Source organism: Canis lupus, chromosome 27 (assembly GCF_011100685.1).
Source record: "Canis lupus familiaris isolate Mischka breed German Shepherd chromosome 27, alternate assembly UU_Cfam_GSD_1.0, whole genome shotgun sequence".
In the NCBI taxonomy this organism is placed as follows: domain Eukaryota; kingdom Metazoa; phylum Chordata; class Mammalia; order Carnivora; family Canidae; genus Canis; species Canis lupus.
The window spans coordinates 32,610,086-32,634,322 of record NC_049248.1 but is presented as its reverse complement, the minus strand read 5'-3'; the positions used below and the strand labels follow the sequence as shown (position 1 = coordinate 32,634,322).

Here is a 24,237-nt window from a genome sequence, read left to right as displayed (position 1 = left end):
TTTTACTTTTTTAAGGAACTTCCATACTGTTTTCCATAGTGGTTGCAGCAATTTATATTCCTACCAACATGTTTGTGCCTGATATTTTCAGAAACATACCAAAAAGGAGTCATTTAGAGGTCCTTGTCTTAAATTATAAACAGCACCCCAATTAAATTCAGCTGTATTTTGCTCACAGTACATGATAGAATGTAGAAGTACACTGAACCTACAGCTAAATGACCAGCTATTTGGATGAGTTTGATGTGTATTTTATGAAACTGCATTCTCTACTAAGCAGTAAAAAATCAGTCTTAGGTACCAGTAGAACCCAAGTATTGAGTAAATCAAAGAATCTTTACGTCTGTAATTCAAGTTAATCTTTCAACAGCTAAAACTGGAGGGCAGGAACTCTCATAGGCAACTTTTAAATTTGCAGTTGAGGCTTCAGGGCAGAAAACCAGAAGTTTTGCACATACTGCACATTAAAAAATATTTTTAGGGAGTGTATTTTCAATATAAAATGTTAAAATTAATGCTCCACATCCTTACTAGCACTTGTTATTTCTTGTCTTTTTGATACTGGCCATTCTGACTAGTATGGTTCTGATTTGCATTTCCCTGATGATTAGTGATGCTAAGCATCTTTTCATATGCTTGTTGGCTATCTGTCTGTCTTCTTTGGAAGAATGTCTATTCAGGTTATCTGCTCATTTTTAAATCAGATTTTTTACTTTCTTGGTGCTAAGTTGTATCAGTTCTTTATGTATTTTGGATATTAACTCCTTATTGCATAAATATATTTGTAAATACCTCTTTTACTAAGTAGGTTGCTGCTTTTACTTTCTTGGTGGTTTCCTTTGCTGTGCAAAAGCCTTTTATTTGGGTGTATTTTAATTCATTTTTGCTTTTGCTTCCCTTGTCTGAGGAAACATAGCCATAAATATGTTGCTAATGCCAAGAAGAACAAAACTGAAGATATCACAAGCTCAGATTTCAAGATATACTACAAAGCTACCGTAATCAAAAAGTATGGTACTGGCACAAAAACAGACACATACATCAATGGAACAGAGTAGAATGCCCAGAAATCAACCCATATCTATATGGCCAATTAATCTACAATAAAGGGGTTAAGAATATAGAATAGGGAAGAGTCATACCAATAAATGATATTTGGAAAATATCTTGCCAAAAAATAAAACTGGACCACTTGTCCTAAACCATACATAAAAATGAACTCAAAATGGATTAAAGACCTAAGTGTGGGAACTAAAACCATAAAACCCCTAAAAGAAAACTTAAAGTGCTTTTTACTAAGTTCAAACTGCCTTTTGTAAAAACCCCAGTTGCATCAATGTTCTAAATGCACTAGGTTTTTTGTTGTTTTAGTCTAGTTACTAGACTATAGTTTCCTAAAAGTAGGTTCCATGTCCTTTCATCTCTATACCTTTCTGAGTCTCTTGCATAATAGAATATGAGCTTCAGAAGAATGAAAATTTTGTTTTTTCACCACTGTACTGATGAAATAATAAATGTAGAAATTGAGTGTAGAAATACTCAATAAATTCTAATTAAAGGAGTTCATAATATGCAGTCAATGCACATTTTGAAGATAAAAAAAACCAATTAGTATAGTTGAAAATACAGTGTCAAATAAGAGTCTGAAGGGGTGCCTAGGTGACTCAGTCAGTTGAGTGCCAGAATCGATTTTGGCTCAGGTCATGATCTCAGGGTCTTGGGATCAAGTCCTGCAATGGGGGCCTTCTGCTCAGTGAGGAGTCCGCTTGTCCTTCTACCTCTACCCCTCCCCTCACTCTCTCTGAAATAAATTTAAAAATAATAACATTTTAAAAAATAGTAAGTCTGAATCCTGGTGTAAGTATATTACCTTGAACAAGTTATTTAATCTCCCTGAACTCGAGCCTTTTTTGCATTGAAGACCTTACAGAATCAGGTTCTTGTAGATTAGAAATGGAGTACATAAAGCTCCTAGCACAAAGTCTGGACTGCTGTAACAATCACATACCCTTATTAAGAGCAGCAATTACAACTTATATAACCAGCGTTGATAGATCTTTCAGTATTCTTAAACATAACTATGTTAACCATAGCACATTGAAACCTAAATGTTTTCATCTTGGATGAAAATTTATAGGACTCATAGAAAGAATTTTTAAAGTATCTAGATTGGTTTGTCTTAAAGCTTATTACAGGTTCTGAAAGAGTATTAATTTTATTCTAAAATTAAGCTATAATTGCCCCAGAGTAAAAAAATATAACAAATAGCATTAATCTCAGAAGAAGTTTTTCTGATAAAAGCTAACTTTAAATCAAAGTAAACTGCCAATACTAAATTATGACATAATAACAACTCATTTAACTGGAAAGAAAATGGAAGATGTACATTACCTCACCAAATCCAAAGTCCCACGATTGCTTAGAATGCAATTCTTCCAAAGAGATATCACCCCTAAGGATCATAAATAAAGATGCTTTCAAACTGTACTTTATTCCTGCTGAAAATTATTGTTCTAAATCATGGTTCCCAAAGTTGGCTTCAGATCAGAATTGTACGGGAAGCTTTTAGAAAAACATTCATAAACTTCCAACTTCAAGAGCTTATTTATTATGTGTGGATCAAACCTGGTATTTTTAATTTAAAAAAGCACCCGCCCCTCCACCCCAAGTGACCTGTAGCCATTTTGGGAACCATGTCCTAAATCACTTTCATAAAGTACATTTTAAAATTCAAGACCTACCAAAGCTGTTTTTCATTCACAAGTTACTGAATATTTGGGGATTTGACAACAAAGTAGCTAACTTATTGATTATATTAAATAAGTTGTGAATCTACATTTTAATTTGTTGTGCCAATCCCATAAAAATAGCATCTATAAGCACTTTTTAATACATAGATATTTTAAATATTTCCATAAGAAAGTACTTTCAAAAAAATATGTTCTAGTTCACAACTTTCAATTACGAAGATCTGACTAAATCATAATTATTACCAAGAAAGTTTGGGCTATTCTGAAACTAGAAGTTTTGTTTAACTACCTGTAATAACTGTCCTATAAAATGTTAATATGCTTATGCCATTACAGTTGAATTCTATCACTCTCCTATTCTGATTCTATACTAACCAAGCAACCTTCCCATGGAGAGTTGAGTCTATGATTAGAAAATATGCTTACCATGCAAGTAAACAAACATTCCTATACATGCGACTACTCTATTTCTTACTATAAATTAATAAACTGACATTCTGGTGAACATATAAGTTTCTTGAACATGTAAGTCAGTATTCTCAAACCTAATTAATACTAAGATTCCAGATAAGATATTTCTGCACTAGCAAATATGAGCAACATACTCTCAAATGGGTGATACTACCAAGATTCTGACAGCTGAGAAGCCTTCTTGAGGCTGGTCTGCCCACCGTCAAAGAGCAATATGCCTATTCACTTTGTATCAGTTCAAACCCACAACACGCACTATACTAGATCTTGATTTATATTCTCCAGATTTACCTAAAACTTACATATGTTTCACTGGATATTTCTGGCTTTCATTCTGTGGTATCTTCTCTTGGTAATCACTTTCAAATTTTCCTTTAAAAATAAAAGTATGCATTGAATTCAAAACTTTAGCAGAGACAATTTGTTTTTTTTTTTTTAATTTGAAGCTTACAAACCACAAAGAAGGAAATTACTGATCTAAAAAGTCATGTAATAGAATATGTTGGGCAGATGGAGGTAGGGCCTCTCCAAAATGGATGACCTAAGGCTAATAGGTAGGGTCACCCTTCCCTCAGATGTCACCCCGGATAAGTTCCTAAAACTCATCAAGTCACAAACAACTCGTGACCTATCGAGACCCGCCTAAAAGAAGAAAAACACCAGAATCAGCCAAAAACAAGAACATGGACCCTGCCTCACCTTATCACATAAAACCACATGTCTCTAACCACCCCATTTTTTTTTTTTCTTAACTTGCACAGGTATAAAAAACACATACCCTTCCCCTCCTGGGTGCAACTTCCCTGACTCGGGCCTCCTCTTCACTGAAACTCGCCCGGGAGCGCTCCCCATTAAAGCACTCTGGAACCTACTGCCTGGCTCTGCTGTCTTTAATTTTCCCCGCCAATCATTAAAAAGAAAACCTAACAGAATGTTACTCTATCTATCTATGGAGATACACACACACACAGAAAACAACAACAAAAAAACTCAATAGATTATTATGTTTTCCATGTATAATACTCACCTTTTTTTTCAGAGCTGGCTACGTAACAATCCTTTTCAAAAGATGTACTAAGAATATTTCTTTCATTATTGTTGTACTCTTTTTGATACTTACTTGGCTGATACTTTTCTGGATAACTTGTTTTATTAAAAGTAGAATTACTAAAAGTCAATTCTGGATCTGTAAAAATACTTCTAATGCATCTATCAGTTGAATCATTTTTATCAGAACTTGTGATTGCAGAAGCATCTCCCATACTGTCACAATCACACTTGTCAAAGGTTTTCCTTATCCTCTGTTGATCTATGCTTAATAAATTGATGATATTTTCACTAATAAAAGAGTCATAATTCTCCGATATAAGGTGGGCTTTTGACTGGTTCACATCTTCAAGAAAATGTGAAGCCTCTCTTCTATTTTCTCCCCAAATATGTTGTGCTGACTGTTTTTCAGTAATGAAGTCTGACTGTCTTTGCTCATCCATGCTTCCACATTCTTCACCCATAACTACAACAGATCTTCCAGTAAGGAAACTGCAATTGCCTGGACTTTGGAGTAAATAAAAACATATTTATCAAGAAAAACATAGAATATTTTCAATTAGAAACAAAATTTTAGAGAACACATTGAGTAGCTAAACTATGTTTTAATTTTTTAAATTTAAATAAATAATATTGCTTTGGGTAAAATTTGTGTAATGTACTCTTCTGGTGCCTTAGTGAGTATAAAAATAATCTATACTTGGGTCAGTACTTCAACATGAAAAATTAGTATGGGTTCAATTTGCTGTTATATTAACAAAACAAAACATACCCAACCTATAGTTTATCTTCTATAATAAGATCTAATGAATAATCAAGATAATATTGTGTATAGCTGCTGCTTTACTTAACCAGAGAAAAGATATTTAAAGATTGTGGAGAGAAAAATTATCCTGTTAAAACATAAAACCAAATAGTCATGAGAATATTTTAACAGACTTTTTTCAACCTAAAACTCTGACATTCTCAAGACAGAAAAATATAGATACAAAAAAGCCAAGATATAAATTATATGAAAAGGTTAGACTATATAACTTTTTAAGTTCCTTTCTAATGCAGAAATCATAATTTTAGTTTACGTTAAACTTGTACCAAATCTACGCTATCATAGGACATAATTAAAAATCAAGATATTCCAAATTGTTGTCATTGACTATCAACAAATTTACTTGGGGTTGGGTTGTTCCAGAGATTGGAAGTACCAACGAAATTTAGAAAAGAAATATAAACTGATTGATTTCCAACTTTATTTTGTAAGTTATTTATTAAATACTAACAAGCAAGTATACCTGCTGTGTTCCAAACACTATGCCATGTTATGGACATAGAGATAAAATAATTCAATTTGCTATTAAGCAGAGAGAAATGTTTTATTCATGAATGTTCACAGATCACGACCCTATACTGTTTGTCAACATAGATCTCATTGGTGTTTTGGGCTTTATAATGCTATTATGTTATACCAAAAGGCATAACCTATAGTATGCAATTATATATACTAACACCAGAGAAATTTTTGGTACTCTAAATAAGAAAATACATGTATAGAAAGACACCTATGCACATTAATCAGATATTTAATGTATGTCTACTATGTGGTAGGGAAATAATATATCTTATATTCTAGTTAAGGAAAACAATAAATAATTAACCATTACTAAGTGCAAAGGATAAAAGAAATACAAAAATAAATTTAAAAGATAATTACAGCACCTTTATAGATGCTACAAGATCATATGATGAAATAATAACTTCTGTTCAAAATCCTCTATCAGATACTCTAGTCAGAAAAGTCCCTGTAAGGAAGTGATAAGTGATAAACAAGTGAAAGACACAGAATGGTTAAAAATATGAAGAAAGGAGTAAGCATACTCCAGAGGAATGGAATGGAATGGAATGGAATGGAATGGAATGGAATGGAATGGAATGGAATAGAATAGAATAGAATAGAATAGAATAGAATAGAATAGAATAGAATAGAATAGAATAGAATAGAATAATAAGCACAAACCCAAGATTTGCAGCATATCTGAGGAAAAAAGGAAAAAAAAAAAAGATCATGGGCCCCTGGGTGGCTCAGTCAGTTAAGCATCTGCCTTCAAGCTCAGGTCATGATCCCAGGGTTCTGGGATCAAGCCCCAAGTCAAGTTTTCCCCCCTCTCCCTCCCCCCTACTTGTGCTTTCTCTCTCAAATAAATAAAATCTTAAAGAAGAAAGAAAGAAGAAAGAAAGAAAGAAAGAAAGAAAGAAAGAAAGAAAGAAAGGAAGGAAGGAAGGAAGGAAGGAAGGAAGGAAGGAAGGAAGGAAGGAAAGAAAGAAAGAAAGAAAGAAAGAAAGAAAGAAAGAAAGAAAGAAAGAAAGAAAGAAAGAAAGAAAGAAAGAAGAAAGAAAGGAAAAGAAAGGAAAAGAAAGGAAAAGAAAAGAAAAGAAAAGAAAAGAAAAGAATAAAGATTGAATAGAATTAGTAAAGAAAAACCTACAACCTAAGGCTTAAAAGGGCTCAGATCATATAGAACTTAATATTTTTATTCAAGTATAATTAATACACAGTGTTATATTTCAGGTATAAATATAATAACTCAGTAATTATATGCATTACTCAGTGCTCATGATGATAAGTGTACTCCTAGTCCCCTTCACCTATTTCACTCATCCCCCCACTCTCCTCTCCTCTGGTAACCACCAGTTTTGTTCACTAAATTTAAGTGTCTGAGTTTGTCTTTTTTTCCTTTGTTCATTTGTTTCTTAAATTCCACACGAGTGAAATTGTATGGTATTTGTCTTTCTCTGACTGACTTGTTTTACTTAGCATAATAATATCTAGATCCATTCATGTTGCTGCAAATGGCAAGATTTCATTCTTTTTATGGCTGAGTAATATTCTATTATATATATATATATATATTTCTTTATTCAGTTATCTATGGATGGACACTTAGGTTGCTTCCATAATTTATCTATTGTAAATACTGTAATAAACATAGGGATGCATATATCTTTTTGAATGTGTTCTAATTTTCTTTGGATATCCCATGGTGGAAATACTCAAGTCATATGAATAGAGCATTACTTTTTAAAAGAACAGTAAGAAACACTGAAAGGTTCTAAATACAAAGTAAAATGACTTACTTTTTGCCTTGAAAAATATCAGTTTGGTTACTAGGTAGATATAAATTTCATAACCTTCAGGAATCCCTGGGTGGCTCAGCAGTTTAGCCTGCCTTCAGCCCAGGGCATGATTCTGGAGTCCCAGGATTAAGTCCCACATCAGGCTCCGGGCACGGAGCCTGCTTCTCCTTCTGCCTATCTCTGCCCCTCTCTGTGTGTCTGTCATGAATAAATACATAAAATCTTAAAAAAAAAAAAAGACTGAGTATGTTGAAGTAAATGCATGAAAAATACAAATAAAAGTAAAATAAAATTTACAGAGATGAAAGATATACTGAACAGATTTATGAGTAGTTGAGACATCAAAGAAGATACAACTAGTAAATCTGAAGATAAAGCAAATATAATCTATATAAGATAAAACAAAGAGAAAAAAATTATTGAAAGCACCAGTAAAGTGTGACACAACTTCAAGTGGACTAATTTAATGTAATTTAAATTGTCAGAGAAGAAAAGTTAATCAGAAAAAGTATTTAAAAAAAATTTTTTTAAGATTTTATTTATTTATTCATGAGAGACACAGAGAGAGAGGCAGAGACACGGGCAAAGGTAGAAGCAAGCTCCCTGCAAGAAGCCCGATATGGGGGATCCCTGGGTGGCGTAGCGGTTTGGCGCCTGCCTTTGGCCCAGGGCGCGATCCTGGAGACCCGGGATCGAATCCCACATCGGGCTCCCGGTGCATGGAGCCTGCTTCTCCCTCTGCCTGTGTCTCTGCCTCTCTCTCTCTCTCTCTGTGTGACTATCATAAATAAATTAATAAATTAATTAATTAAATAAAGCCCGATATGGGACTCAATCCCTGGACCAGGATCACGCCCTGAGCCAAAAGCAGATGCTCAACCACTGAGCCACCCAGGCATCCCAAGTATTTTTAAAATTAATGGCTGAACTGTTTCCAAATTTGATAAAAACAGTAAGTCCACATATTTAAGAAGCTTGACACTGCCAAAACACAAGAAATGGAAAGAAAATGAACATCCTAATCAATGGATAAAAATCTATGGTAGAAAGTCCATGATAGAGAATCCATGATAGAAAAATCTTTAAAAAACAGAGAAACAGTATCTATTAGATATACAGATATTAAGATAAAAATGACAGCATATTTCTAGTTGGAAACAACACAAATCAAAGACATCTGTAAAAAAGAATACAATAAAGACAAGTATACAAAACAAATGAATTAATCAGTAGTAGACCCATATTAGAAGAAATATTAAAAGAAAATCTTTAGAATTGAAGGAAAATGGCACTGATGGAAATCTAGATCTACACAAAATCATGAAGACCACCAGAAATAGTAAATTTGTGCTTAAATATAAAAACTATGTTTTCTTACATTTTAACCCTCTTTGAAAAGAGCAATAATGTATTACTGGATCTATAACATATATAAATAAAATATAGGACTATAACAACACAAAGGCCAGAATATAGAAACAAAAATATACTGTTATACTATACGTCAAGTGCTATAACTTGAACATACCATGTGATAAATTAAAATGTATACTATAAACTAAAGCAACAACTGGAAAACAAAACAACTTAACTAATAAGCCAACAAAAGGGGTAAATTAGTCATTAAAAAACAAACAAACAAAATAAAGGCTGATATAGAGGAGGGCAGCCCCATGGCTTAGTGGTTTAGCGCTGCCTTCAGCCCAGGGCGTGATCCTGGAGACCCGGGATCGAGTCCCACGCCAGGCTCCCTGCACGGAGTCTGCTTCTCCCTCTGCCTGTGTCTCTGCCTCTCTCCCTCTGTCTCTCTCTCTCTCTCTAATAATAAATAAAATCTTTTAAAAAATAAAAAAAAAACAAAATAAAGGCTGATATAAAGGAAAAAGAAACATATGGAACAAACAAAAAAAAAGAGAACAGACTTAAACCCAACCATATCAATTGTCACGTTAAATGTAAACCATATTCTTGACCACAGAATGGTCAAGTCTCAATAAATTTGAAAGGATTCAAACCATACAAAGGATGTTTCCTATCCACAATGGTATTTATTTAGAAAGATACAGGAATGCCTTAGAATTTCTAGGACCCAAGCAACAAATTTCTAAATAACTTGTGGATTGAAAACTAAATTGAAAGAAAAATTAGGAAGACTTTCAACTGAATGAAAATTAAAACAAAACATCAAAATGTATAGGATGCAGCAAAAGGAGCAGCTAATGGACAATTTATAGCATGAAAACACCTATATTAGAAAAGAAAAATGACTTCAAATCAATGACCTCAGCTTTTACCCTAAGACAATGGAAAGAAAGTAAATTAAATTCAAAGGAATAGGCAAGAGGAAATAAAGAATAAAATTCAGTGAAATAAAAAATAGACATGTGAAACTAAAATATTGATCTTTAGGGAGAAGATAAACAAAATTGGTGAGTCTCTAAATAAGAATGATCGGTGGGGGGCGGGGGTGAGTAGAAAAATATATGTATGTCAATGTTCACTAAAGCATTATTTACAATAGCCAAGATATGGAACAATCTAACCATCCATCAATGATGAATGGATAAAAAAGATGTGCAAGGTGCGTGTATGTGTGTGTGTATGTGTGTGTGTAACAAAATACTTCTAACTATAAAAAAGAATGAGATCTTGGCATTTGTGACAACATAGATAGAACTTGAGGGTATTGTGCTAAGTGAAGTAAGCCAGAAAGAGAAAGAAAAATACCATATAAGTTTATTTATATGTAGAATCTTAAAAAAAAAAAAGCCAAAAAAACAAAACAAAACAAAACAAAACTCATGGATACAAAGAACAAATTGGTGGCTGTCAGAGGGGAGGGAAGTTGAGGAGTGGGTGAAGTGGGTCAAGAGGTTAAAAAAAAAGTTCCAAAAAAAAAAAAAGTTCTATATTTGAATAGAGTCAAAAGTTCCATTACTGAATATAATCAATAATACTGTATTACATACTTGAAAGTTGCTAGGAGTAAGTCTTAAAAGTTCTCACTACAAAAAATTTTTGTAACTTTGTATGGTGACAGATGGTAACTAATTTACAGTGATCATTTTACAATGTATACAAATATTTAATTACATTGTACCCCTGAAACTAGTATAATGTTATAGGCTAATTATAATTACATTAATTTTTTGACACACAACAGGTTAATATCTTTAATATATAACGAGCTCATACAAATTTATCAGACCCCAGTAGATAAGAGCAAATGACACTGACAATCCACAAAAGAGAAAATACAACTGCTTAACATGGAAAGATGTTCAACTTTGCTAGAAAGCAAAGGAATGCAAACTGAAACACAATGCTATGTTTCATTGTCAGATCAGCAAATATTTAGCCAGAGGATAATACTCAGAGCTGGCAAAATGGTACAGTGGACATGTACATCCTTGCTGGAGGCAATGTCAATGGATACAAACATTGCTGGAAACCAATCTGTCAATATGTAACAAGAAGCTCAAAGGTGTTAATATTAATTCAATAATTCCACCTCTGAGAATCTATCCTAAGGAAATCACTTGGCATTGGGGAAAAGCATTATGCACAAAGAAATTCTTCCATTTCTGATGGTGAGAAATTAGTAACGGCATGGGTGATCAACCACGGGCCCTACTGTCCATCTACGCTGTGGAGGACACAGCCATTTCAAACTGAAATTAGTAATAACGTGATGGGGAAGTCCCCTGATATGAATGAAAACACCTACACAATATTGTATCGTTACAGAAGGTAGGATCACTGCTACATCGCAACAAAAAGAAGAAAAACCATGATGGATGGAGGGAGAGCAGGAAGGTAGGGGCCTGGCAGGAAAGCCACCAAAATGTTCAAATTTCACTTTCTTACTTTCTATCTTATTCTCCCAAATTTCTATAAGGTGTAGGTTTGCTCTGATACCGAAAAGACCCAGTACACCCAGTACACTGTTACTTACTCACAGAAAGGAGTTAGTGATGTTGCAATGAGGAGCTACAGTCCTTCCCATCTCCTCCACTGCGGCTGCACAGTGCCAGCTGTCACCACACCCCAGGTTAGAACCCCGAGAGATGCCATGGGGGTGATCAGCTCAGTCCACACAGCAGACCTGTCCTATACCCAATCCTCTCCCTGGGCTGGCAAGCTATGCTGTTGACCAACAGATGCTCTGCACTTCATTCTGCAGAGTCCTGTCTTGTCTGCAGCTCTAAGCTCCCATCTAATGTGTCCCAGGCACTGGGCATCTTAGTCTTTCTGCAAGGATCTCCTCCTCCTCCTCTTCCCACCCAAACTCCGTTGCTGGCAGTGGCCCCCGGGCGTGTCCTTTTATACACCCATAGGGCTCGCCCCCTTAAAGTAGCCTAAGTATGTGCCCAACTGTCCCTCACACTTCTCTCTCCTACGGGCCAAGCCTCCAGTTATACTTACATTTAAAACAATGATCAGGAAAAACAAGGGAGAAAACACATATTAGTAATGAGAGAAAAGACATCACTACAGATGTTAAAAATTTTAAATATGTAATAAAAGAATATTATGAATAACTTTAAGTAAGTTCTACAACACCAATAAAATAGATGCATTCCTTATATGATGAACTATCAAAGCTCAAAAAAAAAAATGATCTGACTACCCCTGTACCTAGTTAAAAAAAAAAAAAAATGGAAATTACAGTAAAAAAAAAAAAAAAAACAAACTTTCCCACCAGAAAAGATTCCATACCAAGTGGCTTAATGAACTCTATCAAATATTTAAGAAAGAAATTGTACCAATTTTACATAAACTCCTTCAGAAAATTACACAGGGGAGAATATTTCCCAACTCATTCTATGGCATCGACATTAGGCTAAGAGCAAAACCAGAGGACAGTATCATAAGAAACATAGATAATAATATCCCTCATGAAGATTAACGCAAAATTCCTAACAAAATTTTGGCACATCAAACTCAAGAATGCATAACAAGGAGAGCACATTGTAATCAAGTGGGGTTTATCTCCAGAATGCAGGGCTCATTAAACATTTAAAATTAATTAACATGGGGCAATGTGGAATGATGTGTGGAAGTCTGGCAAATAAATCCTGTTCCCCAAAAGTAATGACAGAAGCAGATAACACTTGCAAAAACAATCATTTCAATCTGGAGAGTAACAAAGGCATCAAAGGTGCCTTTCTCAATAAACTGAGAAGCAGTACTTCAAGAAAAACTACTAAACCTCATTAGTAGGAACAGTGGGAGGCTGTGGAGTTTTAGCCTTGGGAAGCTACCTTCCTTCTATCACTACTCCATGGCTGGTAGCTCTACCAAGGCTCAGTAGTCTAGAAGTCAAACAGGGAAGCCCCCATGCCCAGGAATTCGTCAAAAAGAATCATTATCTTGGTGGCAAAACCATCAGGAAACTAACACTGCAGCTAACTGGGGCTGTAATATTTGAAGGAAAAAGTAAATAAATAAAAATCCAGAAATTTCATAGAGAGATCCAGGAAACAAATAGGCATAATGAGCTCTAATAAAGGCTGCACATGGGTAAGTCTCTATCCACAGTCAAGAGAGGGCCTCAGGTATCTACTCATCCCTGCCTGAATGTGAGGTCTTGCATACAGGGAGAAGCCTTATTGGCTCAAGATGTTTAAACACAACCTCCAAGTATTCATTGGCCTCTAAGCATTGGTTAGAGGGAAACCTATAGTTGTAAATGCCCATATTAAACAAGAAAATATCAAATCAATAAATTAAGGTTACATTTTAAGAATCTACCAAAAGGGGGGGGGGGGGCAAACTAAACTCAAAGCAAGACAGAAGAAGGAAATTATGAAGGAAATTATGAACTTTAAGGCAAAAAAAATCAATGAAATGGAAAACAAAAATAATAGAAAAAACTGATAAAATCCAAAACTTAGTTCTTTAAAAATATCAATAAAATTAGCAAATCTTTAGCTATCCTGACCAAGAAAGAAAGGAGCAAAGATACAGATCTGGAATTAAGAGAAATCATTACTGACTCTACAGAAATTAATAAGTTTTTAAGAAAAAAATAAATTAAAAATAAATAAAAATAAAGTTTTCAAGGAAATACTATAAACAAGTTCATGTTATCAAATCACACAACTTAGATGAAATGGATAAATTCCTAGAAAAACATACATTTCTACAATTGACTCAAGAAATTAGAAAATCTGAACAGATATTTTAAAAAATTACTAGTTAAATCTTCCCAGAAAGAAAAGCCCAGATGCAAAAACATTTAAAGAAAAACCATATTTATTCTCCACAAATTCTTCCATTAAATAGAAAAAGACATACTTTCCAATTTATTCTGTAAGATGAGCACCAAAGCCAAAGACATTACAAGAAAAAAAAATCAATTTTCATGAATAGAGACATAAAATTCATCAACAAAATAAGAACAAAAAATAATCCCATGATATATGAAAAGAATTATATACCATGACCAAGCAGCTTATATCCCAAGAACCTAAGGTGGTTTAATATTTGAAAATAAAGAAATATAGGATATATTAATAAAGAGAAAAAACTACATGATAATCTCAAGGGACACAAAAAAGAACATCTGACAAAATCCATGATAAAAACTTTCAATGAACTAGGAATAGAAGGAAATTTCCTGAACATGATAAAGGGCACCTACAAAAAACCTACTGCTAACATCATAATAGTGAAAGGCTAGATGCTTTAAGACTAGGACCAATGCAAGCATGCTCACTCTTGCCTGTCTGATTGCTATTCAACACTGTGCTAGAGATTCTAGTCACTGTAGCTGGCAAGAAAATGAAGTAAAAGGCATCCTCACTAAAAAAAGAGAGGTAAAAACACCTCTATTTATGGACAGCATAATCCAGTATGGTTAAAAAAAAAAATCCCTAAAGAATCCATAGAACCACTAGTAGAACTCACAAGAAGTTCAGCAAGGTCATAGGAGACAAGACCAATTTAAAAAAAACAAAACTGTATTTCTAAATGTTAGCAATGAACAACACAAAAATGAAATTAAGAAAATAATAAATACCATTCACAACAGCATGTAAAGAATAAAATACTTAGGAATAAATTTAGCCAAGGAAGCACAAGGCTTATTTATTGAAAGACAATACACTATACTAAGAGAAGTTTAAGAAGATTAAATACAATGAAATATTGTTCAGCCATAAAAAAAGGGAACAAAATCATGCCATTTGTGACAATATGGATGACTATGGATGCCATTATGCTAAGTGAAATAAGTCAGATACAGAAAGACAAATACCATACAACCTCACCTATATGTGGAATCTAAAAAGTCACATTCTAAGAAGCAAGGAGTAGAACTCCAGAAGTTAGGGAATGGCAGAAATGGGGAAACACTAGTCAAAGAGTACAAACTTCCAGTTTTAAGACAAATAAGTTATAGAGATCTAATATATAACATAGTGACTATAATGAATACTACAAGTGTGAAATTTGTTAATACAGAATCTCTAAAGTAGACTTACCACATACACATACAAAGGTAATTATAAGGTGATGAATATGCTAGTTAGCTTGACTGCGGTAATCACTTCACAATGTATACATATATCAAATCATCATGTTGAATATCTTAAATACAATATATTTGTATTTATTTGTATCTGTATTTGATTTATTTATACCTTAATAAATCTGAGGGGAGGGTACATTTCAAATATACTAGAAAGTTTTCTCACACTCCCCCAAGTGTATAGCTCCCAACAGTAACCACCAGTCTGACTGCTGTCAGCATACATTAATCAAGCCTGTCTTGGAATTTCATATAAATGGAATTATTCAGTGGTCTTCTTTTGGCATGGAGACTCATCCATACTGTTGCTTACTATTGCATGTATCAGCATTTAATTCTTTTTCATTACCGTGTGGTTATTCCACTGTATGAATATAATATTCTATTTTTGTTATAGTTGAAATACAGTGTTTCATTAGTTGCAGGAGTACATATAATTATTCTTAATGGACATCTGGGGTAGTTCAGATATGGTACTATTTTGAAGAAAGCTGCTGTGACATTTGAAAAAAATAATCGGAGAAACATTTCATGCTCATGGATTGGAAGAATCACTAATGTTAAGATGGCAATTTTCCCCAATGGCAATTTTCCCCAAATTGAGCTAAAGATTTGATACAATCTCTAACAAAATCCAAGTAGACTTTCTCTTTTTTTCCAGACACTGACAGGCTCATCTTAAAATTTATATGTAAATGCAAAGGCCTAAGAACCAAAACATTCTGGAAAAAGAAGAACAAACTGAAGAACTAATACAGTTCCAAATTTCAAAACTTACAATAAAGCTGTAATATTCAAGACAGTATGGCACTAATATAAAGGTAGAAATGACTTATCAGCAGAATAGAATTGAGATTACAGATGGAAAAAAAATACATTTTTTGTCAACTGATTTTCAACAAAGGTGCCAAAGCAATTCAGTGGGGAAAAATATTCTTTCATTTCCACAAATGCAGAATAGTGAATTTTGACTCTCACCTCACCTCATACATGAAAATTAACTCAAAATGGATAATAGACTTAAATGTAATATATAAAACTACAAGACAGAAGAAAACTAGAGATCTTCATGACCCTGGTTTAGGCAAAGATTAGCTCTAATACCACATGCATGATTCATAAATGAAACAAATAAACTGAATTTTATCAAAATCAAAACATTTCTTACTTCAAAAAGAAAATTATAAAAATAAAAGGGCAGGCATTTCACCAAGGATGTACAAATGGTTAATAAGCACATGAAAAGATGCCAACATCATTAGTCATGAGAGAAATGCAAAATTAAAACCACACCGAGGTATAGACATCCCAGCTTTTCAGAAGCTTGCATTATGCCACTTCCCTTTTATAAAAAGACATACATTAGTATCTGTTTTTGCTAACCAAAGGAAATCTAAAGATTTTCACTTTTACAAAAAAAAAAAAAAAAAAAGGTGAAAAGCAGAAATAGCTGTCAGTGAAGGGGCAGCATGCATATCACACTGAGTGGCAAGAGTGGCCATTGCAAGCTCCTTCTCCAGGAACTACATTCAGTATCTCGGCATCAAGCTAGTGCAGCTCTGAACTCTGTGAGCATCTGTGCTTTATCTCAATTTATTTTGTGCATCCATTTGCAAGATATGTCCTAAAGTATCAGAAAAGCCACAGGGAGATTATTTTTTGGGTCTGGGAAGACTCAGAAAATTTTCCATTTAAATTAATCATAATTGCTTCTTTGTTTACAATACCATTTCAGCTTGTGAAAGGTTTAACAGGAATGTTCTACTTTCAGGGGTACCTGGGTGACTCAGGTGGTTAAGTGTCTGCCTTCAGCTCACATCATCATCCCAGTGTCCTGAGATCCTGCCAAGCATCAGGCTCCCTGATCAGCCAGGAGCCTGCTACTCCCTCTCCTCCCTCTGCTGTTCTCCCTGCTTGAGAGCTCAGAATCTCTCTCTATATATATATATATATATCAAATAAATAAATAAAATCTTAAAAAAAAAAAAAAAGGAATGTTCTACTTTCAGATAGAGGGGGAACTCTCTATTACCACTGACTAAATCTTAGAGCATAGACTGTACCAAACACTGTCAAGATTGTGTTGCAACTGAACTCTCACACATTGGTGACAGGAATGTAAAATGATATAAACCACTCTGGAAAACACTTTACCAATGTCTTTAGAAGTTACACATACACCAATCATATGACCTAATCATTCCACTTATATTTACCCAAGAGAAATGAAAGCATATGTCCAAAGACCTCTCCGCGAACTTTCATAGCAGCTTTATTTGGAATAATCAAAACTACAGGAAAAAAAACAAATGCGTATCAACAGAAATTGTGCTATTTCCATACAATGGAATACTGCTCAGCAATAAAAAGAAATGAACTATCAATACATACAACACACAACGTAGATCTCAAAATATTTATGCTGAGTGAAAGAAGCTAGACCAAAGAGAGAACATAATTATATGATGCCATTTACATAAAGCTCTAGAAAAATACAGGCTAATCAACAGTGACAGAAAGCAGATCAGCAGTTGCCTTGAGATGAAAGTAAGGGATGTGAAGTGGCCAGAGGAAGAGATTACAAAGATGCCCAAAGGAAATACTAGTGATGATAAATATGTTCATTGTATTTGACACCAGTCAAAACTTCTCAATGTGCACACTTTAGATAAATTCAGTTTGTTGCATGTTGATTATACATTAATAGAGCTGAACTCAGGACATAAAGAGAAAACAACAACAAAAAAAGAACCTGTTGTTAGGTAGTTATTACAGTTCTCCAGGCAAGAGGCAGTAGTGGCTTAGACTGGGATGGAACCTATAGAGGTGGAAATGTGACTAGATAACTTTAAAGTTTGTTAGAATACAGAATTGTCAAACTTTGTTGATGAAACAGATATTGGGAGTTGAAGGAAAGGAAGCAGTCAAGGACAACTTTTATTTTGGTGTAAGCAACTGAGCAAATAGTAGTGTCATTAACTAAAATGAGAAGACTGGGGTAGGATTACAGAGAGTCAAGTTTCTCACCATGATTACTAAGAGTGATTCAAACTGGTTTTACAAGTTAAATGGATTTTAAAACAATGAACCAGGATTTATATACAGATAGTCAGAAAATAAAAGAGGGGCACTGATCAACTACCGTAAGAAAAATAAATTAATATGTTTATGATACAGAAAATGAAATAGTTATTCATGGACATTATAAAACAAATGCAAAGCAATTTGGCTCAAAATATTTTTTTCAAAATATTTTTTAAATATATTAATGAAAGGCAGATGTACACATTAGAAAATAATTACTTAAAATTATTTTAATTAAATGCTACATTTGACTTTTATTTTTCTCTAGAAGTATTACTTAGATTTGTCTATATTAAAAAATTTTTTTGCCATTAATATTGAATTAACAACTCAAAGAAAGAAAGCTGGAGCTTCCTTATTTCCTTCAAAAATCTTTGCTTACCTGTTTAATCTTTCAAATAATGACCCATACTGTGCTGTTTTATATGATGGACTGAGAACATCTTGATTTTCATTTAATTTGGAGACCAAGGAATTAGAATAATTAACTTTACTAAGCTGAAAAAAGAAAAAAAGAACCTGCCAAAATGGTAAAGGTATATGGATTTAAATTACTTACCATAAAATGCCATCTAAGTGGATATCTATATGCAAAAAAAAATGAATTTACTAGCTTAAAAGAAAGTAATTGTCTTTATTGAAAACAAAACAAATATGCTAACAGTGAAAGCAAGATCAGTATTTAAATGATTGTTAAAGTAACAGAACTGATACTATGATTGATACCATTTCCTCAGAGCTTAAAAATATATTTATACATATAAATATATATAAATACCCAGGAAACCTGGATCTTGAGCAAATGATCTCTGACAGAAAATAATTTTCCCCAAAAAAAACAGTTGTATTTATCTCAGTTTTATCCATTTACTGAGTAATTTTAGAACACTCTTTTAATCTTTCCAAATATCAATTATCACTGAGTGCAAAATGGGGAACCTATGGAAAGACCTGTGGAAAACAGATGAGGTAATCCATTTCTTAATTTGTAAGGAACCACATAAAACGTAAGATATTATAGTGGCCCAACACTAATCTATCCAGTAATAATAATTTATATCTGTAGCATATTCTATTTATTAGCCATGAAACAGAAATGAGAAGTCCAAAGACAATCAATGACACAAAGTTGGAAAAAAAGAAAGGAAGACAGAAAGAGATACTGAAAGTCTTAGAAAAAAGGGAGGGAGTCTAAAGTCAGAGAGAGCTAGAAATAAAGTATGGTAATACACTTCTTATCAGGCACAGAGAACAGTGACAGAGGTGTAGAGACAAAGTCATCCCGTGAAGTGAGAAATCATAAGACAAGAGAATACTACACTCAGCATACGCTGAGTGAAGTAAGTCAATCGGAAAAGGACAATCATATGGTTTCACTCATGCAGGGAATATAAAATATAGTGAAAAGGATTATAGGAGAAAGGAGAGAAAATGAGTGGGAAAAATTTTGAGAGGGTGACAAAACATGTAAGACTCCTAAATCTGGGAAACGAACGAAGTAGAAGGGGAGGTGGGTGGGGGGATGGGGTGACAGGCACCGAGGGGGGCACTTGATGGGATGAGCACTGGGTGTTAATACTACATGATGGCAAATCGAACGTCAATAATATATATATATAATATATATACTTATCTGTATTTTATATATATATAAAATACTATATGTTGGCTCAATACTACTTCTCTAGGGATCAGTGAGCCGCAGCCCACCTTTTCTTCTAACCTGTTTTTTCAACTCATTCTCTTTTATAGTTTCATTTTAATTTTCACTTTTCTTGAAATCCCTCCAAATGAGCAATTAACACTTCTCTAATACTTCATAATGTGACACTATGCCTTGGACAGGAACTTTCACCTCTCTTTTTAATTTTCTCTTCTGTGTATTAAGTACAACATTATTTACCCCTCCAAAGATAATCCTATCCTATCCTGCAGTCAAAAATAGGAGATTATTTAAGTAGAGATTACAGAGTTACATTCTCTATCCTATAAACTACCTAATAGGATTAAAATTCTGATCTTATAAAATACAAACTGAATAACAAATGTCTTTCATTGTATCATTCCAAAGTTAATGGGTCCTTAAATTAATATGGCTAACATCTATCACTAGAATATACTTTATCGTCTCTGTAAAATAGAAAATATACTTTAATACTTAATAATATTGAATTATATCAATATAGTTATATATATATATATATAACTTATATAGTTATAATTATAAATTATAATCATTTATAAATGACAAATACATAAGTATGGCATAAAACCAATGCATACTAAAATGGGAGAAATTCAAAACTATTCCCATTAATAAGACATCATGATTATATAACCATTTTCCCCACTACCATTATATATTAGTACAATAATCATAAATTTATTTTTTAAACTCTATATAATCTAATAAAATGACTATTTTTTATAGTCTATGGTAGATTTCAGAATTTTAAAATCTGGATGTTTTTGGATTTTTAACTTTAGAGAATACAATGACTAAACAATATTTTAGCCATACACAGTTCTATCTATATAAACATATTTGTATAGTTTTATCAAATGCATATAACCAGTTATCCTCTGTCAAATCATAAGAAGAATCAAGCCACCACAACTCATACTTTAATGGACTACCATGATGTAACGGAAATTATGCACTGCTATTCACAGGAACCTTTCCATATCATGCCTACTGGGCCTACCATGACATCACCAACTAGTTATTTACTGTGATTATATCATTAACTATAACATAAACACACTGAACTATTTTCAATTTCACTATCAGTAATTTTATAAAAGGATGATGATTTAAAAGACATTTAAAGAACATTCCATATAAATAATAGTGAAAGGGAATATAAGGGAAGGGAGAAGAAATGTGTGGGAAATATCAGAAAGGGAGACAGAACATAAAGACTCCTAACTCTGGGAAACGAACTAGGGGTGGTGGAAGGGGAGGAGGGCGGGGGGTGGGGGTGAATGGGTGACGGGCACTGAGGGGGGCACTTGATGGAATGAGCACTGGGTGTTATTCTGTATGTTGGTAAATTGAACATCAATAAAAAATAATTTTATTATAAAAAAAATAAAGAACATTCCAGTTTTTGGATTCCTAATCTTCTACACAGTAGACAATCAAACTTTGACCAAAGAGGAATTATTATACTTAACAGATATCCTAATTTGGCTATATCTATAGTGATTCACAACTAGTATTTTTTAAATCCATGAGAAAAAAAGAGCATATCATAAAATACAATGATATAAAATGCTAGACCAGTGATTCAAATGTACCTACTAATTCTACTTTTTTTCATATACAACTTTCTGAGGACTAGATGCTATTCTGAGAATGAAATTTTGTTTTGTAGTATTTCTATTAGAGATAATTCTGCTGAAAAAGATGGTTGAAGTGAAACTGCAATTTTCTATTCTGTTATACTGAGGGCTGAACACGAAAAGAAGATACAACCATTTGCTCAGGTAAAATATATAAACTAGAGAAGAAAATCAAAATAGGAGTGGAAAAGGTCATGGACTGCAGAAAAAGTTTCAAGGAAAAGCTAGTCATCAATAATTCACAGGACTTATGAAGACAAGAGAGGTTATCAACTAGAATTATATTGAAGAGCTCCTTTCCATCTGCCTCTCTCACTACTGGTATCCTCAACCTCCTAGCTTCATGCCATCTCCAAATGACAAGAAACCTGAGATTCACTGACCCACAATTCAGGTAAAAAGATTTCCAAGAGATTTTATTATCATTGTCATTCTCTGATGCAGTTTAATTTTGACAATTCAAAGCAAAGAAAGCATAATTAATAATATAACACTGGACCTGGAATGCCTGGGTGGCACAGTCTGACTCTTGGTTTTGGCCCAGGTCATGATCTCTATCTCTGAGAATGCTCAGCACAGAGTCTGCTTAAGATTCTCTCTCCCCTACCCTTACTCCTCCCAGGTCTCTGCACATACTTGCTCTCTTTCTCTCTCTCTAAAATAAAAAAATAAATCTTTTTAAAAATATAACATAGCATCAGACCTTAAAATTTGAAGGTTTAATCACAATCTATATGTTTTCTAATTTATTAAAATCACTAAAAAAAAATCATTTTCAATACATTGAAAGAAACTCTTGGGATCAGTGTAAATGTTGAAAATCACAATATGATATAAAATCATATGGCCACTGTGCTAGAAGGATGAATTTCTCAAGGATCACATGAACCCAAAGCAGGAATTTCCAAATGAATTATCTTTTTCAGCTCATCAGTAACAAATGTTATGTACACACAGGCCTAATCTACATTACCAGAACTCCAAAGCATTTCTCATAAGCAATCAGTTAAAATATTCTTAAGTTCTATATATTAAAAATTCCAAAAATAATTTTAAAGACTGTAAAAAAAACTTTTAAAGAATAATTTTCCCTGATATTTGAAAAAATTTATATCACTTGGTAGCATGCCACAACTGTTAGAGTAACTTAAAAAAATTTTAAGTCTCACCTGAACTGGGGCAAGTTGTTTCTTGCTGCCTTGTCTTTAATAACGTATAAAAATGAAGAGAAAATTTTAAGGTTAAAAAAAGCTGGCAAAAATTTTGACTATCTTTTTATATACATTTAACTGTTATACTATTCTATACAAATACACGAAAATATATAGAACTCTAACTCATTCTCAAATTTTATAAAAAATGTATCATTACTAGAGAAACATTTTGAGAATAAGGAAAGTCAAACTATGCATACAAAACATTTAATATGGCCATTAGCTCATTTGATAAAAGTCTTAATAACTAAATAATACTGGCAACAGCCAAACAAAACCTAGAGCTAGAAGACTAAGTCCTCTGTACAAATTTCTAATGAATAAAACAGTACTGATGATGACCTGTTTAAATACCTAATTTCCAACCTTGCTAAAACCTACCTGTTTTCTATATCATCAATGCAGAGGTTAGATGGTACACAGTCAGGTGACATTGGAAGTTCTAAATTATGCTTTCTTAGGGGCATTTTTATGTCTCTATACATATTCACATGGATTGGTTTTCTCACAGTTTCTATAATGAAAAAATTATAATTAAAAATCTTTTAAAAGCAATGTTTAATATACAAAGTTCATTAAATTAGAAATCTCCTAAAACTACCTATAATCCATATATGCTAGAAGTCATTACAGTACTAAAAACTATTACAGATAACTCAAATCATCTTTTTCATCCTCTTATATATTCCTCATGAAAGGAGCTATACTGATTCAGCTCTATTTTTTTTTCTTCCTCCAAGATTTCCTTGAGCCCCAGACTATAGCGCATGCTATGTTATACGTGCCCATAGTACTACATATATTCTCTATTATAGCACTTACCGTAATGTACTTAATTCTATCTCTTACTAGATTTTTAAACTATGGAAACAGAAGCCTTTTCTCTCCTTATACAAGATATATTACTCTTCGGTCTGCTCAGTACAGAAAAGTATTTCTCCTTTTCTGATAATGCTTTTTTATACACATACCAACTACATAGTTCTTTTTTTAAGATTTTATTTATTTTATTCATTTGAGAAAGAGAGAGACAGAGCAAGACGGAAAAGAAGAAAGAATCTGAAGCTGACTGACTTTGGGCTGAGCACAGAGCCCATGTGGGGCTTAATCCAAAACCGCAAGATCATGACCTGAGGTGAAACCACGAGTTGGACGTTTAGCCAAATGAGCCACTGAAGAGCCTCAAGTATACAGTTCTAATAGAGAACTTTCTATCTTCTTATAAACCCTGTCTCTAGAAAAAAGAATTGATTTAAGAGCAGCCATCCAATCCAAGATGAATCAATGATAGGATCACATCCTTGTAGTTATAAATAACTGTTCCAGTGCTAGGACCTGGCACCAGTAGGGTAAGGTAATATGCTTCCAATAAAATTTAAAAACTCCAAACCAAAGAAATAACAAGAAATAACTCTCAGTGTTTTTCTTGTGGCAAAACGGGAGAGATGAGGAATATTAGTTTTTTAAGGTCGCATTTTAAGCCTGAATGAAAAAGATAATCTGAGTGAACAAAGTTAATATCTAAAGTGCGAAGAAAATCTTGGTGGTATTTAAGTCCCCAATTCAGTCTCTCAGGCCCAGTTCCACCATTGCCCTTCCTTTTAGCTAAGTGTCTTAGTCCATTCAGGCTGCTCTAACACAATACCATAGACTGGGTGGTTAT

At 33.4% G+C, this 24,237-nt stretch overlaps 1 protein-coding gene across 38 annotated transcripts in view; it reads right to left on the bottom strand.

Annotated features, from left to right (window-relative positions):
- C27H12orf40 (chromosome 27 C12orf40 homolog) overlaps positions 1-24,237 on the bottom strand; it is a 120,186-nt gene that overhangs the window by 54,802 nt on the left and 41,147 nt on the right. For 36 of the 38 annotated variants that reach the window (XR_005380034.1, XR_005380036.1, XR_005380035.1 and 33 more), the window contains 6 exons: positions 22,956-23,088; positions 22,530-22,563; positions 18,398-18,534; positions 4,249-4,775; positions 3,524-3,593; positions 2,392-2,452 (listed from right to left, as the gene is read on the bottom strand). Coding sequence is in view for 26 of the 38 variants with exons in the window: in XM_038577289.1 (XP_038433217.1) it covers positions 2,392-2,452; positions 3,524-3,593; positions 4,249-4,775; positions 18,398-18,534; positions 22,530-22,563; positions 22,956-23,088 (962 nt within the window). In the remaining 12 variants the exon portion in view is untranslated. The remainder of the gene's footprint in view (positions 1-2,391; positions 2,453-3,523; positions 3,594-4,248; positions 4,776-18,397; positions 18,535-22,529; positions 22,564-22,955; positions 23,089-24,237) is intronic. The other 2 variants (XM_038577282.1, XM_038577281.1) reach the window with 2 other exon arrangements.